Below are 19,963 nucleotides of genomic sequence, written 5' to 3' on the forward strand. Positions count from 1 at the left end.
GCTTAGTGAATCCTTAATATCTCTATATTGGGGGAAATGCCCCAACATGTTAATAACCACTATGCGAGCACCTGCCTTTACTGATGTTGCAGGAAATTTGGGGAATGCATTGGACTTGCCCTCTTTGTTTGCTGCAAGCTCACCTACTAGTCTTATCCCTGCAATAATACCCTACTGACACTTCTCCACCAACTCGCCTGAAGTTTGACACTGATAAATTGTACATTACAAAAATAACTTCATTTTCTTCTCTCGGTTGAAGTCACATTCTTTTAAGCTAGAAGTATTGCTGTGAGCACTTGAAGGCCACACATTGTCAATCGAGGACCGAGAAACAGTTGTAGGATTAGATCTGCTTATTTGGTTTTCAAAGAAATCCTAGTTCTAAAAGACTTCTTCAGGCACAAAGCTTCCATCCCAGCTTTTCCATCTAAGAGGACAAAGTTTTTTCCTGACCTCCCTCCTGCCTAAAGGCTTTGGGCTCCTCAACTCCTGTTCTTTGCTACCGGGGGAGGTGCTCGGTTCTCCAGCCGTGAGCTAGAGGTGGAACATCACAACAGTCGTTCGAGTTTTATGCACTTGGATTTGGGCTCGGCTGGCGGCGGGACCCGTTCGCTCTCGCGCTGCACATAATGGAGCCCGGCCCGGCCCCGCCGCCGTTGTCCTCCTCCGTTGGCCGCCAATGACGGCTGGGCGGAAGCGCGGTGGCGGCGCTCTGCCCTCGCTTCCTCCCCTCTCTACGTTCCCCGCCGGCGCACGGCGCCCCTTCGCAGTCACGTGTCCGCTCGGCAGGAGGCGCGTCCCGCCGCTCTAGCCCCGCTCTCGCTCCGCTCTATTGCCCGAGAGGCGGAGCGCCGCTCCGCGCATGCGCCGTGTGCCGTCCGCGCCGCCGCCGCCGCGGCCTGTGGAAGCGCCGCGCTCCGCTCCGCGCCGGCCGCTCGCGGCGCCGCCATGTACCCGGCCTGGGGCCTCTACGGGGCGGCGGGGCACTACCCGCCGCCGCCCACCTCCATCCCGCCGCCGCCGCTCCCCATGCCTCCGCCCAGCGTGCCGCCGCCCGCCGTGCCGCCGATGCCGCTGCCCGGCTACCCGCCGCCGGGCCCCGCGCCCCCCGCCGCCGCTCCGCCGCCGCCGCCGCCGCCCAGCGGCACGTCGGGCTTCCTGAGCCTGCAGGAGCAGCACCTGGCCCAGCTGCAGCAGCTCCAGCAGATGCACCAGAAGCAGCTGCAGTCCGTGCTGCTGGGGCCGCCGCCGCCTCCGGGGCCGCCCCCTCCGGGTCTGCCCCCGCCGCCGCTGCCCGGCTCCTTCCCGGACTGGCAGCAGCCTCCTCCCGCCGTGCCGCCGCCGCCGGTGCGCAGCTACCAGAAGCAGTTTTCGCACCGCGAGCCGCCCCCCAACGCCCGCAAGCCGCCCCCCAACGCCGCTTCCCGGGAGCGCGACGGCGCGGAGCCGCCCGCCGGGCACGGCGAGTGGGGCGAGCCCGCGCCTTCCGAGCCCGTGCCCATGGACATGGAGCTGTCGTCGCCGCCGCAGTCCCCGCAGCCCGCCGCGCAGCCCTACCTGTCCTCGCAGCCCTACCTGCCGCCGCCCGCCTCCTCCCCGCCGCCGCAGCCCTACCTGCCCCGCCCGCAGGCCTCGCAGCCGCCGCCCGCCTTCTCCGAGCCGCCCCCCTCCTACCTGGAGCCCCCCCCGAGCGGCGCCGCGCCGCCCTTCCTGCCGCCCCCCGCGCAGCCCTACCTGCCCCCTCCGCAGCCCTACCTGCTGCCCGCTCAGGCCTCTCCCTCGCAGCCCGCTCCGCCCGGCCCCGCCGCCAAGGCCGCCCAGCCCCGCTTCGCGCCCCAGCCCGCCGCCCTGCCCGAGGGGGGCGCGGAGGGAGGCGCGGAGCAGCGAGGCACCCCGCAGCCCGACCCTGCCACAATGACGCCCCAGGTAAGGGCGCCGTGCGGCTCCCGCAGGTCGCGGCCGTATTGTGTGCGCCTTTGGTGTGGTTTCTTCGGCCGGTTTTCCTTCGGGGAGCTGGCAGCAGGTCGATCTGGTCAGTGTGGAGCTGTCACTGATCCTACCAGCTGTGCCTAAAGCTGCACAAGTCTGCCTGCTGTGGTTCCCCGTTCCCTTTGACCTTCTGGAAATACACTGTCAGCCACATGGGTTTATCTTCCACTATAAGATGCTACTGAGCTTCTTAGGGAATACACTGAAATAATAGTTTTCATACATGGTTCTTACAGTTAACTATGCACTTTTACATGTGCACTAGGGCCGAAACAACTGCCAAATGTTAGTCCGAGTCTGAGTACATCAGTGCAGCTCTGTATGCATGAAATCGGGGATGGTGCTGCTGGTGAAGCATGGACAGAGGTGTGGAGAGTGCTCAGCTCACCAGGCTTAGCCTTGCTGGGGCTTTTGCAGCACTTTGGGGTCAGTTTGTGTAGTTCCAGCTGCAGCAATAAAGCACAAATACTTTTAAGGGTGAATGGATTTTATTAAGCTCAAAATACACAGTTTTGGTTAGTTCTTTAGATTCTGATTTGAAGAACGTTTGTAGAAATCTTGTATCAGACCGAAGTCACTGAGATTCACTTTGTTAGTTCTTGGGACATCTTTAGTTAGTATCCATTAGAATTTCATACCCACACAGAAATAGGGATGGAAATGTATCACTTTTACATTTGTACCATATAATGAATCCCTGCCTAGTAGCGGGGTGATTTCAGCCTCTGTGTAGTGCAATAGGTGTAGCCTGTTGGTCAACCAAAGATGCAGTAAGTACTCAAATAACTGAATGTGCTGTCAGGATGCTTCTACGTTACATCAGTGCTTCTGTTTTGTTTAGGAGCTGCAGAAACCTGTGTTGTTTTCGCTTTTTTCTCACTTCTCTGTTAGGGCCTGCAGGGCGTGTATTACTGACTTCATCTGCTGTGAAAACTATGAGACAGGATACATTGCTGTGTGTGAATGTCCTTGTGTGAATCATTGGTCATGCTGTGATTTTTCAGCCCTTTATCCAATTCTTGAGGATCTCTTGGGTGTCTGGATGAAGAGAGCTCTGTGCGAGTGGGACAGGTGCTCAGTGGTCAGTCCTCCTGAAGCACAGCGTCCAACTCTGTCATTCTACATCACCTTATAATGCTATTTGAGGGGGATAAATGTAAACATCTGTTGCATAGTGTGCTCCTCCCTCGTGCTGGAACTTACTGACTTCATCTCTAAGGCGCAGCCTTTACAGAAGTATTTTTGCTACCACATTGGTATGTTTGTGTCTGCTAGGCTTTTGTCAGTGGAAACCTGCAGTCCTGTTCTGAGTGTCAGGTGGGCTCTCAGGGGAAGCTTGTGCTTCTCTTAAACCTGTTTAAAGATAAATTGCATGGTTCAGGTTTGAGAAATCACATCAGATTTTTTTCGTATTTGATTTCTTTTTGCTTTTCTCATCGGTGTGTGCTTGGATAGAAAGGAAGGATAGAGGACATCAGAGCTGCTGTAGAGTAGTCACAGATTCTCAGAGATGGTAGAACTGACATGAGAACATAAGAATGGTTGCACTGGTCAGACTAAAAGTACAGTGTTTTATTGTTCTGACTTTAACAGTGACTAAAAGAAGAGTTCACAAATCAAGTGAATATTGATACTTCTCTTAAATACAGGAGCTGCCCTTATCATGACTGGTATCTTTATCTGTAAAATCTGGAGATTTTTTCTTTTTGGAGCTTATGCAGTTGTGCCTTGACTCCATGGCAGTTCATCACTTGCAGTTCTCTGGCAGGGGGCTTGCATAGCACAGGGCTATATCAGGTGCCTCCCACCAGCTTTAAGTCTGTGTCCTGGTAGTCTGATCAATGCCTGGTATTTCTTTATTACAAGAGGAAGAGAGCTGCTGGTTCCTGCTTGGCTTTCTCTAACGTGCATGATCCTCTAAGTGCTGAGATACTCCTCTTTAGTCTGGTATTCTTTACATTAGTGGCATCTCACGGTGCTTTGAAGCTGCTGTCATACACTGACAGAACTCTGATTGTAGCCTGTAATATTTAAAACTGAAAGATGAGCTACATCTTAGATGGAGAATTATTTGGATGGAGCCATATCTAGTTACTTTTTCAGCTGCTGGATAGTAATTGTAGAATCACAAAATGGTCTGGATTGGAAGGGACCTTTAAATATCACCTTGAAACCTCTCTGCCATGAGTATGATTGTTTTCCACTAGATCAAGCCATTTATCTTAGAAAATGTGTGTTTATTGTAGGAACAGCAGCAATACTGGTACCAGCAGCACTTGCTTAGTCTACAGCAAAGAGCAAAAGCCCATGCTCAGGGACAGCAGCAAATGAAAGGCCCGGGAGTAGGGAAGGATTCATCTGAACAGAGAGCAAAGTCTGAAGAAGGGAAAGTGAGTGCTTCAACTACACAGTCTGAACCTCCTCCACTTAATGAATCCTTGCCTCCAGCATCTAAGGAAGATGAATCTTCTCTTACATCCACTGAAACTCAGGTAGGCTTTGCAGAGAGGTGCCACTCTGTATTGTGCTAGATGGGACAAAACACAGGAAAATAGTGCCATCAAATTCTCATGTACCGTGTAATAAGAAATACAGGAAAACGATGCTAAAAGAACATTAAAGGCTGCAGCAATAAATTAAAAATTATATTCCTCATATTTAGACTTACACAGACACCCACATGTGCACCAAGCTTGACTCACTTGCACCTTTTCCAACACTATCTTCTTTGTCTCTGAGAAACACGTGCAAAATCAAGTACTCAGTAAATGGGGAATGCTATACTTAAGATGCTATTTTCAGTAGCTCTCTCACTGGTTGTCTGTTCTGGCTCTATTTCTCTCTGTGTATTATAGTTTGTCTGGTAGCCAAAAACTTTGTTGTACAGAGTATTTAGTATTTTGTCAGAGTACTTAATGATAGTTTCTACGTAATGGATGGAGGTCATTATTTCAGTGTCTGAGCAGATTGCTGTACCATGGTAGGCTGCCCTGCAGCATGTGCTCCACTTAAAATATGCAGGTTTCCACCAAGCAGCAAAGTTATGCACTTAGAATTACTTTGTTTCATGAAAATACAGTTGTCTCATTGCATTTGTTGTGAGCAGCACAGAGCAGATCTGTGTTAATCTCTTACCTGTTGTTAGTTTCTGTGTGTATGAAAAGCCTAATCCCCATGTGCTTAACCTTTAGATCAGACTACACAAGTATAAAGGAGATAAAAATCAGAACACTGGAATACAGAGTGATAAGATAATGGAAGCTGAGAGGATTCTTGTAAACTGAGCAGCAAACAAGTGTTTTTCTCTTCTGACAGAAGCAGCCTTCCTTTATTTACAGTATTTGCCTGTTTCTCTAGCTTAATATTGATCCTCCTGATGACCCTGAGGAAGATTTGAGATTGCAGCAGTTGCAAGCAGCAGCAGCTCAATGGCAGCAGCATCCCCATCACCGAGTTGGATTTCAGTACCAGAGAATAATGCAGAAGCATGCCCAGCTGCAGCAGATAGTGCAGCAGTATCAACAGATCATGCAACAGCCTCCACATCTACAGGTGAAACATTCAGGAGATGGTATTTGATATACTTTGTAGGTGACTTAACGCTAATGGTCTGCTGAAAAAATGAGTAGTTGAGTAATTCCTTGTGGTTGGCTTATGTGTCTACCTACTTTCTCTCCATGGACAGAAGTCTATATCCCTGTTTCCTATTAACTCAACTTTAGAATGAAAAAAATAGCTTGAGAGGTGATGACAAATCTTTAGTAGGATGGTAAAAATAAAAATGTACACTTCTAAGATTTTCAGGTGTATCTGAGTGACACAGGAGCAGAGCTGAATACAATACAGACCTTATTCTGCTTCTAATGTTTCTCTGCTTTGGAAATCATTCAGGAGAAAGTGAGCAGGTGATTGTGTGAAGTAAATCGGTCACTGCCCTATTTCATAGTTTTGAAAAATATACAGTAATGAATTAAAAGTCTTAATTAGAAATTTGGATGATTATATCACCATTGAAACCTTTAAGCTTTTAAGTAGACACTGATCGCTGTACTAGTTGAACCAGCTTTTTCTGAACTGGAAGAGTTTGTACATGAAGCATTTATTTGTAGCTTGGGCTGTCTGTTTAAAAAATCTGGAAGTATAACTAAGGCCCAAAATCTTAGAAAAGGCCCAAGCCCATCAGTGTCAGCACCTGAGGAAAAACTGACTTTACTGTGCAAATTAGGTCATCCAGCAAAAGTTTAAAGAAAATTAACTGCTTGTAGCTGAAGCAACTCTGTGGAGGTTAGTAGGTTTAGAAATTGAAACCATGCAAAGTATACATTATGTGACTATACTGGAAGTGTGAAGATTGCTTTGGGCTTTAGTAGCTGTTGTTAGCATTAAGTAATAAAACAGCTTGAAGGCTACAGCTCTCTTCAACTTCCCTGCATAAAACAAAATACAGTCAGTCTTCTATACATAAACACCCTCCAGTGATACAATGTGTAAGTTGATGTAAGGCATTAGAGTTTGCTTTTGTTTGTAGTTCTTCTGCAAGTATCTGCACAAATCAGAAGTTGTGGTAGGATGAGTGACATTTAGATGTGTGGCTCTGACAGTAATTCAGATGGTATTTTGAAGTTATTCCTGTATTATTCTCGTTGTAGACAATGTCTGTGGAGATGCAGCTGCGGCATTATGAAACACAGCAGAAACAGTTCCAGCAGCTTCATAAAGACTGGGAGAGATCAATGAACCAACAGTGGCAGCATCAGCTTCAAACATATCCTCATAAAGACCAGCTTCAGGAGTATGAGAAACAGTGGAAAGCATGGGATGAGCAGATGAAGGTTACTCAGTCCCATCTGCAGGAGAAAGTGAGCTCGCTTCAAAATTTGAAGAATCAGTATCCTGCAAATGTTTCGCTTCCACCTCCATTTGTTCCATATTCCCAATCTTCTCAGGGTGGCATTCCTGTTATGCCTCCAAATTTGCCTTCAACTACGCCTCCACTGGTTCCCCCTCCTCTATCTTCTGTATCTCAGTTATCCAACTCCTCTGTCCCTTCAGGATCCAGTTCTCAAAGCAGTCAATCTACTGAAACTCCAAGGCCAGCTCTGCTTCCCACTCCTGGTACCTATGCATCAAAAATATCTAGTTCACCTGTGTATTCAGCTTACCATTCTCAAGGAAGTTCATCCTTCAGCTCTTCAGAACATGGAAAGTCTCAAGTTCACCATAATAAACAAACAGAGCAAGGATGTGGGGAGCTGAAAACCCCTTCTTCATTGTCTTCAACATACACACCTACCATGCAGGATAAACCAGTGAGATCAGGCGGATTGCTTCCAGATCCTCCCAGATCAGCACGTTTTGAAGGCCCCAGAGGTCCTCGGTAAGGATACTTTTATTGATCTATACACATTTGAGGCTAAATGCATTTTAGTGATCTATTAAGAGATGAAACATTGTCTTATTCTTGGATTTTCCTGAGGTCACATGAGCTGAGCTGTGTTTGGCAGAGGTTTTATTCTTAATGTATGCGTGTTGTGGCCTGTATTTATTTGATTAAAGCAAAGATAACTAAATGCTGTTCACCTAATCATTTCCTAAAGCAAACGCTTTTTTTTTTTCCTCCTCTTTCTCTAGTAAAATGCTTCGGCATGCTGCTCCCTTTTAATTCTCAGAGGTATAACATTTCTTTTGTGAAAATAGGAAAGATGCTATAAATATTTTATGCATCTTTGCTGTCTCCAGCTTAAAGATGACAACTCTCATTTGGAAGAGTGACCCTTCATGAAAAACCATATAAGTTCACAGCATTTCATATGTGGTACTTGGAACACAATTTAGGAATATCTAAAGCAAAAGTGTTGATGGATTGTTTTAAAATCATTGCTATAAATGATGACACTTCCATGCGCTCATTCTGAAAGAGGTTCAGGAAAGTATTCAGGTATCTATTCAGTTGAATATACTATCATAGCTGATTACTGGAAATTTAGTTTTTAGAAGAGTAACAATTATCCTTTGTAGTCCAAATCCATTGACTGCACAAAGGAATGAAAAAACTAAGTGCTTCACCTGTGCTTTTTCTTTAACTTCTCTTAGTGAGAGATAGCTCTGTAGCTGCATCATTTTCCTATTTACTGCACTTTCCAAAATGGCTGCCTGATAAGAGAGCAGTGGTCTTTGTCTTGCATGCAAATCACCGTTTTTCCATATGTGTAGCATTACTTAGCATTCAAACAATTATAAATGAGAAAGAAGGAAGAAATGAAGATTTGAGCCTTTGCCTAACACTGTGATTCTTTGTGTTTTGTATAACATCTGATAGTTTGGATTTTGAAGGTCACCATCTTTATCAAGGTGGAGTTTTATTGAAATTTAAGTCTGCATTTTGTCAAGTAGGTGGTCTGCTGCCTTACTCTAAAAGTCTGTGTTCTGTGTCTTTTGTATTGTTCTGTATCTGCTATATGCTTTGACCTAAGATCTTGGTTTTGAACTGTTTCCTTTCCATAACTGTCATGATATCAGTTTGCAAAAACAGCATCTGTTCAGTCTGATCATTAGCTCAAGGCTGGTTGAAGTGATGCCTACCGAGTAAATGTTGGTCCTTAAAATTTAAGATATGTTGCCACTATGCCTTACAATGGCTTTTTGTTCCTCATCTTGACCTCCCTCACCCCAAACAAAAGGCAGTTTTGTTCCAAAAGAAAATGTGCTTTCTGCTTTTTAATCTTAAGAGGATTATTAAAATTCTTTGACATTGTGTAAATGATCTAATTTAGTAAATTGTTCACTGAAACATTAATTTCTGCAACAAGTGAACTGCTGGTAGGTAAGCAATAATGAACTGATATCCGGTGAGACACAACTATGAATCCCAGACATCCAAGCAGTTTGACCTCAGGCACAAGTTCTATATTTTGTGTGAAATGAATTTCATTTGCTGTAGCCTGTTAGGTAAATTAGTATTTGTGCATATGCTTAAAGGTTGGATTTTTGATTATATTATTATTATATTATATTGTGTGAATTATTCTTTATGCTTGTTTGCTTGACTTCTTGTGTTCAAACGAGGGTGGTTGTGGGTGTTCTCAAAAGGAATAACAAAAAAAAAATGCACTTGTTTTAGGCATATTATAATGGAACTTAATGTAACAAGTGTTTAAACATATCCTCTCTGAAAGCATGTATAGATTTTTCTGTATGCCATTCATCACCATAGTTAAGTAAGCTTGTTGCATAGTATTAAGGCGAAAGTTCAGCAAGACCTATTGGTTTTAACAAAACTGAAAAGCTGAAACTTCTCTCAGTCAAGTTTGGAAGGTTTGTGGATTTTATTTTTTTCCACTTTTTAAAGTCACATTAAAATCCTGATATACGTAAGTCAAGTTTCCTTTTTAGGGTCCACAACTAGTTTAAATGTTGTCATTGTACAGTGTTGAAATGGAGATTTCTCCATGCTTCTGCAGTGGTTCGAATGGGTTTGGTTCTAAGGCACACTAACATACATCAGTTATATCAAGGAGGTGTGAAATCCTTTTTTCAGAGTTCTGTTTGACATATTCATTTGAGTAAAATTGTCTTTATTTCATATACAGATTTGATGGACCTCGAGGAAGAGGAGGATATGACAAATTTGAAGGCTCAAGACCAAGAGGGCCACGTTTTGACTCCCAGCGCCCAGAAGGACACAGGTCACGTTTTGACCGACAGAATACTGATGGACAGCATACGAGTAGATGGGGCAATATCCCACGTGGACCAGCAGGACAGTTTTATACTTCCCAAAATACATCACATCCACATGGTTCTCGACCTGGTGGTCCACGGTGGAGGGGGCCTAGGCCTCATTTAGGACAGCAGCAGGCACAAACAGACTCAAGACCAGAAAACAAAGAGCCTTTTACAGAGGTAGCTGGTGATCAGCAGACTGTAAGTGGAACACAGTCTCCTCCTGATGTGAAAAGTACCAGTTCTGTTGAGCCAAATGAAGACCTGGCCAACACTCAACAGGAACCATCCAAAGCTGAAGTCAAAGAAACCACTTCAGACCCTCCTAAAAAGTGGACGTGGAGTTCACATGATCCTAACGAGCAAGTAGAAGAGTCTAAAGCAAGTACTTCACCTACTCCAAACCAGAATTCAACATCCCTTTCTAGTAACTCTGTAGCTTTGCAGTCAGGTGTTGCAAGGACAGGAGATGCAGAAACCCCTGTAACAGGAAATGAGGATCTGGATTCCACGGACAGTCAGTTGCTTGATTCAGATAGTTCCCAGGGCTTACCTGGGCCAGAAGGCAGAGGGAAAGGGTCTTTTATGCATGAAGATAGAGGTAAGGGGCATATAAACAGAGGAAGAGGACAGGGTAGAGGACAGGGAGATGGCCGTGGCTGGGGAATGGGCCGTGGCAGAGGCATGGGCAGGATGGACGGCCGAGGAATGGGCAGGATGGATGGCGGTCGGGGAATGGGAAGAATGGACGGTGGCTGGGGAATGGGCAGGATGGATGATGGCCATGGCTGGGGAATGGGCAGGATGGACGATGGCCGTGGCAGAGGATATGTCTACAGAGGCAGAGGGCAGGCTAGGCAGGCATCTATCCGTGGCAGGGGCATGTTCAGGAGAGCAGGCAGCAGGGAAAGGATGCCAGATGGGCAGTCAGGGAGCAGGGAGAGAATGCCAGATGGACGATCTGGCAGCCGAGAGAGGACAATGGGCGGCCAATCTGATAGCCGGGAGAGGGTGATGTCTAGCCGAGACAGAGAGCTAGCTGGGCGGCCAGGCAGCCGGGACAGGGGACAGCGGGCAGGCAGCCGAGAAAGAGGCCCTGTCAGGCGGGCGGGCAGCAGGGAGAGGGAGCCCATGCGGAGGGCGGGCAGTAGGGAGAGGGAGCCCATGCGGAGGGCAGGCAGCAGGGAAAGAGTCCCTGTCAGACGGGCAGGCAGCAGGGAGAGGGTCCCTGTCAGGAGAGCAGGGAGTCGTGAGAGAGGTCCTGTCAGGAGAGCGGGTAGTCGTGAGAGAGGTCCTGTCAGGAGGGCGGATAGCCGGGAGAGGGAAGCAGGAGGCAATATGGATAAACCAACTCACCTAGGAGATGACCCTGAGAACATGCCTCCTTATCATCGAGATGAGGCACTCAGGGGTTCTTGGAGTCATGAGGATGAGAGAATACATGAGGAATTTCCTTTGGATAGTAGAGATGACCCTTCAATGGAACATGAGCATTTGGATGACTGGGAAAGAGAACGATACTGGAGAGATCATAACTCTGATTATCAGGATGATTCTGTAGATCCCTATGATAGAGATGACAGGATGCCATCTCACCACTCGATGCCTCCGTTATCTCCACTACCAGCACTACCTCATTTATCATCTGATCATGACAGACGAGATTCATGGTGGGATGACTGGAAAAGGCCAAGGGAGAGGGAACTAGAGAGAGATCTAGATAGAACTGGGAGATCCTCAGACGTTTATGATCAAGATTTGGACAGAGAATGGGATAATAGAGACTGGGACATGAGACCTATGGATGACAGAGAAATGGGGAATCGTGACCTGGATATTCCCCCACTACCACCACTACCACCCCTTCCACCTATGGACAGATACCGTGAAGACAGGTGGAGAGACGATAGGAATAGAGACCATTATGACAGAGACCTCCGAGACAGAGGTGAGCTAAGAATTCGAGAGTATCCAGAGAGATACGACACATGGCGGGAGAAACAAGACTTTGGTCCTGAAAGGAATGATTGGGAGAGGGAACGGTTGTCAGATAGGTGGTATCCAGATGATGGAGACAGAGTACGATCTTTGGATGGTCAGCTGGATTCATCCCTTCTTCCACCTTCACATTCCTCTGATATGCTGGGAACAGATTCCAGTCTGGACTCAGAACAGTCCTTGGGGGGAGTGATGGTCCTGAGCCAAAGACAGCATGAAATAATTCTGAAAGCTGCCCAGGAGCTCAAAATGCTTCGGTGAGTTGTCTGTCACATTTGGGAGGAAAAATAAGTAGACATTAAGTCTTTTTTATCCATTTTCATACTATTGTGTGTTCTCTAGAATTTTGAACTTCTGAGCTGGTACACTTCAATTGTATGGTATTGAGTGGGGGATTTTAATTTCCCTTTGGACATCTTAATGATCAGTGTTTCATGTCATGCCTTAGTGCGCTCCAATGAGTTGACTCATTTCTGACCCATCTTTTTTATCTCCACTGTAAATTAAATATTCTGTGTTTGGCAAGAAATTGCTAAATTTCAACAGCCAAAGATTTCTTAGAGTTTATGAATCCACATCCAGTTTCAGCTGTTAAATAGGCAAGTCAATCTTATTGTAGCTTTAACCAGCTAAATGGACAGATTGGATGTGAATGAAATTGTCTCTGAGATTGAGTTTTTTGTGATTTTATCATTTTTTGTTTCTTAACCTGTATACTCCCTTCTCTCATCATGCCTATTTCTAGAGCACAAAATATACACTTATAAGTATCTCTGCTCGGAAATACGATTTAGCAGAGGGTTGTTAGAGTTAGGGTACTATGGTTAGGCTGCGGTTGGACTTGATCTTTAAAGTCTTTTCCAACCTGAGCAATTCTATGATTCTATGATTCTCCCTTTTTATTTTGCTTTACATATAAGTAGTACTAATTTTAAAGCTGAGTTGCTATGCTGGGGGAATGCTCTCCTCGTATTTGTAAAACTGATGACTAAGAAGCCTTATTTGACATCAGTCCGTTTCCACTTCCAGGAGTCATCTCACTTACATGTATTTCCTAGCTTGAGAACAATGTTCATTGTCTGGTGGAAGAAAGTCCTCATTGTAATTTCATGACCTTTCATGTAAATTGTCCTCATGTAATTTCATGACCTTAGCAAGTTCTTGGAACCTCCTTTTTGGATGTTCATTAACTAATGGAGTTGTCAGATAGGTGCCATAGGAATGAACCTGCTGCATGGTACTTCTTAGGTTTTGGTTCCTTAAGCATGTTGTCATTCCCAGCTCAGCTGGCCCATAAAGCAAAACTATCAGAATAGTTTTGTGCTTCCCTGGAGATGGTCCTTGTTTCCGTTTACACATTAATGGCTTCATTTCTATTCCCCATAGAATGGCAGCAGAAGCTCATGTGGAACTCGTTCACATAGTATCTCTATCACATCTTTCATGGATGAACTTTATGAAGTTTATGAAGATCTCATTTTATAAAGCATCTGTTAAACTCCCTGTGGATTTAATAGGCATTTATTCTAAAATAAGTAATATAATGATATCCTCTTCCACATCAGAAATATCCCAGGGTTCAGTAACTTTAGAAGTACAAGGAGAACACACACCTTCTGTGCAAATGTTTTCGATGTAATTTGATGCATGGGTTTGGGTGCATTAAATGTATTCATGAGAAAACCAGAAAGATAAGTTTTTTCTACTATATTCAGTGAATGAGACAGAGGTCTGTGTGACTCATCCTATTTGTGAGTTACTGAGAGATAGCTTAGGACTGATACCTGGTACTGACAAGAGTTTTAATTTCACAAGCAAGATATGCTAAAATAATGAGCAGTTAAAGTGAATGTTTAGTTATGGCTACTACTCTAAACCATGTTGGACAATATAGGAATGTTTTGTACTTTTCTAGAAGCCATTTTGTTTTCAAACTCTTGAGGTTACTAAGCGTCTGTCCCATATGGCAGGCCTTAATTGCATGCAGAAATGTAAGAAAAGTGATTTTTATAAACAGAGGGTAGAACTGTATTTTGTGAACTGCTGCATAAGTAAATAATTTCATTCAAGCTGAAATACTTAAACACAGAAATGGAAATGTTTTTCTGTAAGAAAGTAGTTATGTGTGTCTAAGTCACTAAGAAGGAGAAATAATATTGATACTACTTTTTTTTTAAATTTGATAAGAGGATATTCTTAAAGTTAGTTACACAGGTACTTTGCATCAGGTTCTTACAAGCAGGTGACCCCAGTCTGAATGATAGAAACAACATTAAGGAGACTGGGTTTTGTTTGTTTTTTTTTTCTTATGTTTTGATCCAAGAGCTATATTAGTAGCATGGTACATAATTGCTTTCATCTCTGAAGGTAAGGCTTTCATCTGGCTTTGTTCTTACTGTGTATATGACAGCATAGTTGGTGCTGCACGCTGTTCTGTATTTATCATGTGGTTTATTTTTCATAAGCCTGGTATAAAAAGACATAAGCGCTGGTGATTGCTCATTCTAACCTTTGCACTAATGCGGCACGTGGGAGCCCTTTCTGTGAGCCACATTGCCCTTGCATTGGATGCTGAACAGAACCGTTACTGGCCAGGATGGCCTATGTTGTGCCTAGTACAGAGGGACCCTGCTCTAAGTTGTTCCATAAAGTGAGAAAGCAAAAGTTAACATTACCACTTTGTTTTTAAATGTTGGTATCTTTGTCATGCTTTATGTTGGCCTCAGACTTGTTAGCGTGCAACCCTAGCGAGTCCCAGAGCACTTAGGCGTATCCATGGGACTTTGCATTTGCAGATGTTGGTGGAAGCAAAAATCCAGCATTGCTCTTTACTGTTGAAGCAGAGTAGTTCTGGCCAAGTTCAGAGTAAGTCTGTGATCAAAAATAGAGGCAGCTAAAATATAAATATCTCAATAGCTAATAAGATAGATGTGAAGCAGGGATTTCTCAATCTGTGCTGACCATACAATGCCACGTTCTCACTTAAGCATCAGACTGATACAACTTTCTTGTGATTCATGTGCAGAGAGCAAAAAGAACAGCTGCAAAAGTTGAAAGAGTTTAAACCTGACATTTCCACGCAGGACTCTCCAAGACCACAGAACACAGGCACAAGGCCAGGTGCCTTTCAGGTAAATCCATCTCAAGACAGTGTAACATGTGGCAGTAAATGCTATCCATGTGTATTTCAGATAACTTCTGTGCTCTGATGATCAAACTTCTCTGTGGAATTACCTTCTCAGCAGTCCTTACAATTTTGTCTGTCTTTTGTTGAGGCAAAGCAACTTTGTGGTTTCTTTAGATTTTCCAGAGCCCGTTTTAGTCATTCAGTTCACTGTGTCTTCCAAGCATGGCCCACAGGAGGCAGTAGCTCATGAGATTTGACAATCTAAATTGCTGTAGAGTGATGTACAAGAAGAGGTGAGCTCTTAAAATGTTTGTAAGGCTCATGAGAAGACAGACCCTCCTTTTCTCCACCTAGCTGGGTGGGGATGCTGTATTTGAATATCAGATTGCTCTACTTTTCACGCTTTAAAGGCTCTTTATGCTTTGAAGAGGTTGAGAGGAAATAAAATTGAGGATAGTTGCATCAGAAACTCAGATCAAGTGGGCATTAGTTTGCTGTTGGCTGTCTTTATTAGGAGTTCTCATTACCATCTAGATATTGTGAAATACTTGAAAGCTTACATGTGTGTCCCTCCATGCCTTTATTTCCTGTTGTGATGTAATTTATTGTTCTGCTATTTCATCTTCTGATTGGTCTTGAGAACTCTTCTCAGATGCTTTAATGTGTATTTTGGTATCTCATACCAGGTCAGAAATCAACTGAACTTCTGCAGTTATGTTTACTCACAGTTCTAAAGCCTTTCTAAAACGAATAAATGATTTTGTTACATGTATATATATACTGCATTAATGCACAGACTTTATTTCTTGTAACGACTTGGCTCAAAAGTTACTGATACCAATAAATTTGGCTGTACTGACCTGTGATTCTAACCTTTAGCCAGGCCAAACTTTCTTTGTCCCATCTCCAAGAGAAGCATCAGACTGTGAACGAAGCACTGCAGGTTTTCTTTTTGCCTCGCTGACCTCTTTCTTGTTTACAGCATCTATAAAGTCAAGTAATAGAACACATTTCCAACCAAGAACCGCTAACATGATGACATCTCTAGGAAGTGATTTTACTCCTTTACTTTGGTATTTTGTATTAGAATATTTCACCCACCTGCCTAGAGGTTTTCAAAGAACTGTTACCTTTCTTAAGATTTCTGCTGTGTCTCTGATCTTAAAGCTTTGCTTGTACCTACAACCATTCTCCAGATTCTGTTGTATACTGTTTATGAGGCTGCCTGTAACTTGGCAGCTACTGTGATGTTAAAAAGACTCCTGTGACACAGTGCATGGAGTTCCATGAGGATGTTGGGTTCAAGAAGGGGTTTTATTTTTATACTGGGCAGTGCCTTCCTGCTGACTAGATTACATTAAGAGTTTTCCAGGTGGTACTGCTCTCTGGGAGTTTTTCCAGTGGCTTTCAGAAAGAAGCTGGCCTTATCAATCCTTTTGTGCCTCATCAAGTTGCCCTACTTTTAGACTATTTCAGCCTCCTCACTGACAGCAGGAATCTTTGGGAATTAAAGTATAGACACTTTTGAACTAAGATTGGCATCCTGGAGCTTAAATTGTTATGGTTATTTTTAAGGAGAAGATAGTATTTAAGCATTCATGTAGTGAACAAACACTAAATTAATTGAGGCTGCCAGTTCTTGAAATATTGTCCTCCTACCTATAGCATCTTGGTGGAGGTACTATATTATTTGACTATAGATTGCCATTGTGCTTACTGACTTAGGATGAGAGAAGATTAGATGACAGATCTCTATTTAAAGTGCTTTCTGCATCTAGGTCTCTTCTCAGCTATCTTCAGAGGCACCATTAGAAGCCCAAGCTATTAAACCTTCTCCTGCTGTTATTATAAAGCCTCCCGTGTTGTTCAGACAGCCCACCCCTGTGACAAGACCACCTGCCCCACTGACAAGGCCTGCTACAGCTATGACAAGGCCACATACTCCAGTTTCTACTCCAACTACAACCCCAAGTCATGGTCAGTCTTTAAAACCATCACCTTCTGCTGTGGAACAGGAACGCTGGGATGAGGATTCTTTCCACGGACTCTGGGACACAAATGAAGATAAAGGAGCAAATATGGAATATGATTTACGTAAACAGGAGTCAATGATGCCTCCACCAGTATCCTCGCCTGTGAAAGTACCTGCTGTTCACACCTCTGTTCCATCATCTGTACCAGGAGCACTGCCTCCTGTTATTCCACCGGTTCCTAAACCACCTGTAATTCAGCAAACTGTGGATTATGGCCATGGACGAGGTGAGTATTACAGTGAGCATATTCATTCTGAAACTGAGAGATAACTCTCCATTACCTTCTTTCTGAAGGAGCATGCTACACAATGTGTGCTTTATATATTTTGCTAAGCTGTGTATGTTGACATCTGATGCCAAGCAATGCAATTTTTAACCTCCAGTCTCGAGTTTAATGTTTTCTGTAATGCTGTGATAATGAGCTTTTCCGTGTGAACTGGAATCTACCTCTAACAAATACTATCTAATGTGATCACACCAACATGTTGTATTTAGGTTGATACTCATACTTTCCCTTAATCCCTGTAATAGCTGAGTATGGGAATAACAGTTAGAAAGTGTTTTGGATTGATACAGTTCTGAGGAGCAACTTACATTCTGCTTTAAGTCACTAAGTTTGTGTTTTGTATATACTGCTCAGTTGATGGGAAGTACCCTCTCTGACAGTACCTAGAGCCCTCTGGAAACAGTGTCCTGTTCTGAGAAGCAAGAATGCTTAATAGGTATATGAACCTAAGCAGTGAACGACTCTGATTTTTTGTATTGAGCTTATCAAAACTAAAATTCTGTATTAGTTTTTAATAGAATTAAATTATTTTATTCTTAAAGCTCTTAACTAAAGTGAAATTGCGTCACAGAAAAGTTCGTAAACTGAATTGTCCTTTAAAGAGCATTTTTTCTCTTAAGATACCATAATTACTTTATAAGTAAGAATTGAAGCCATATTGATTCCATTAAGTAGATGTCTTACAAAAAACTGTTTTATGTAAAACTGACCATTAGGAATCTTAAGTGAGCATGTCACTTAATATTCTTAATAGTACTGAAGTTCCGCGAGTCGTTGGAACTCATAAAATCTTAAGGTTTGTGATCTAACTGCACGTACTATTTGAACTCATCTGAAGAAATTAAGTCCTGTTGTTAAGATGAAGAGGTAATGCATACCTACACATAAGCATTTCAGATTAAAAAAAACGTGCTGCAGGTTTGGTTTTTTTTACGTTATCTATTAAAAGAAATTTGGTCAGTCATCTCAATTATTTCTAATGCCATTGACTGATAGCTTTTCATGACGGAGGAAAAGAAGTGGAAGAAGGGTATTTTGAGACCTAAAATGTTTTCTGATTATTTCTAACTAGATATAACCACCAGTAAAGTGGAACAGATTCCATATGGGGAGAGGGTAACTCTGCGTCCAGAACCTCTGCCAGAGAGGCAAACATTTCAAAAAGGTAGGGAGTGCTTGGTTACCTCTCAGACCATTGGTTGGCTCTTCAGCAAGGTTGTAAGGCACTAGAAGTGTATTTTAAACAAACTAACTTCTGCTTTGAGCTAGAACCACTTTATTTTTTTAAAAAACACTTCAAAATAACAGTTTATATTTTCCAGTGGAGTAATACAGTCAATGACCAAGCCACTTTAAAAACCTAATTTGTTACTTTAAGTAGGTTTACATGATTTGGTTGACTTTCACATTTTGGGAAAGAGGTTCAGTGGCTAATTAAGCTCACTTTAGCCCTGGCACTGTGTATTTCTGTATGCTTCTCCTGTACTTTTGTTTGTTGTTTATCTTTCAAAAATAATATATTACAGGTATGTTTCAGTAGTTTGTATTTACATGGGTTTCTCTTTTCAGAGCACCCTGGTCGTTACAACAGAGAAAGAGACCGTGAACCCTATTTTGAGCGTCAGGGCAACTCAAATGTGGATCACAGGGATTTCAAGAGAGAACGTGAATTACACAGAGACCGTGGTTCTGTGGACTATGACCGAGAGAGATTTGAAAAAGAGCGTCATCCCCGGGATGATAGGTATTGAGTTTTAGAACATTACTGAACTTGGTGTGATTCAAGCTGTAATGTGTATCAGCCTGTCCAATTTGGCTGAGGTACGTGCCCATTTCTCTCTAGAGTCCATATTAGCAATTCTAGGAAAATACAGAATTCTCTTTTGGCAGGGTTCTTCCTACTCCGCCTTCAAGGACTCCATCTTACCGTGACAAGAAAGACCATCCCTCCGCCAGGAGGGGTGGATTTGACAGACCACAATATGAAAGAAAGACAGATCGTCCAGCGTATGATCATGGGCCATCTATGTTTGGAGGTACGGTCTCTCAGTCCTGAAGACGTGCTAAAATATTATGAGAAATAGAGATTAATAGAGGTGGGGTTAGGAAAAGATCAATTGATTTGCAGTATTTCTTCATTAAGAATACAGAATTCATGAAAACTTATTTGGGTAATGTAAGAAAGTTTTGTCCGTCAATGGAGATGAGATCAGGAAAACAGTTACATTCTCTGCTAAAAATGTCTTTGATAGCAATAGTTTTAAAATTAGAATTTGTTTGGGGAAACATCCATGAATTTATCCTGGAGTAATGAGAGTCTATTAAAACTATTTAATTTTTCTTAACTAAGAAAATTCTTCTGTCCAATCACTGGAATTTGAAGGTGATCGTAGAAATTACCCTGAGGAAAGGATTCCTATTTCTGCTCCGTCAATGCCCCGTCAGCCACCACCTGCTCCGCGAGTGGAAAGGAAGCCAGAGTCTAAAAATGTAGATGATATTTTGAAGCCACCAGGACGAGATAGCAGGCCAGAGAGGGTACGTATGTATTGCAACAGTTTCTTTGAAGTCTGTATTTAGTTAAAAAGCTCATGGGTGCAGTATGTTGGGAAGAAGACTATGTTTGAATGTGCTCTAAATCTTGTTGGTTTCTTTGCAACACAGAGTGTTGTAGCATAGCCCTAAAGACTCCAGGGGAGATGTAAACCTCCTAGGTGAACTTATAAGAAATTTCTATTAGTTAGTAATATGGGTGTGTTTTATATTCTTCTGAGATCTTTACTTGGATTTTTGGTTTATCAAAGG

The 19,963-nt window shown here is 43.4% G+C and overlaps 1 protein-coding gene and 1 long non-coding RNA gene across 10 annotated transcripts in view; one reads left to right on the plus strand and one right to left on the minus strand.

Annotated features, from left to right (window-relative positions):
• The first annotated feature begins 895 nt into the window (after nt 1–895).
• YLPM1 (YLP motif containing 1) overlaps nt 896–19,963 on the plus strand; it is a 42,340-nt gene continuing 23,272 nt past the window's right edge. For 4 of the 9 annotated variants that reach the window (XR_001555794.2, XM_015865128.2, XM_015865129.2 and 1 more), the window contains exons 1-11: nt 896–1,929; nt 4,239–4,484; nt 5,350–5,544; nt 6,642–7,369; nt 9,582–11,969; nt 14,738–14,843; nt 16,618–17,098; nt 18,231–18,323; nt 18,728–18,902; nt 19,049–19,194; nt 19,509–19,696. Coding sequence is in view for 8 of the 9 variants with exons in the window: in XM_015865128.2 (XP_015720614.2) it covers nt 952–1,929; nt 4,239–4,484; nt 5,350–5,544; nt 6,642–7,369; nt 9,582–11,969; nt 14,738–14,843; nt 16,618–17,098; nt 18,231–18,323; nt 18,728–18,902; nt 19,049–19,194; nt 19,509–19,696 (5,724 nt within the window). In the remaining variant the exon portion in view is untranslated. The remainder of the gene's footprint in view (nt 1,930–4,238; nt 4,485–5,349; nt 5,545–6,641; nt 7,370–9,581; nt 11,970–14,737; nt 14,844–16,617; nt 17,099–18,230; nt 18,324–18,727; nt 18,903–19,048; nt 19,195–19,508; nt 19,697–19,963) is intronic. The other 5 variants (XM_015865124.2, XM_032445087.1, XM_015865126.2 and 2 more) reach the window with 5 other exon arrangements.
• On the minus strand, nt 15,490–16,032 carry LOC107315117. Its single transcript, XR_001555795.2, has 3 exons — nt 15,941–16,032; nt 15,700–15,824; nt 15,490–15,580 (listed from the first exon to the last, which is right to left on the minus strand). It is a non-coding gene; the product is annotated as an uncharacterized LOC107315117 (long non-coding RNA).

This window comes from Coturnix japonica, chromosome 5 (assembly GCF_001577835.2).
Source record: "Coturnix japonica isolate 7356 chromosome 5, Coturnix japonica 2.1, whole genome shotgun sequence".
Taxonomy (NCBI): domain Eukaryota; kingdom Metazoa; phylum Chordata; class Aves; order Galliformes; family Phasianidae; genus Coturnix; species Coturnix japonica.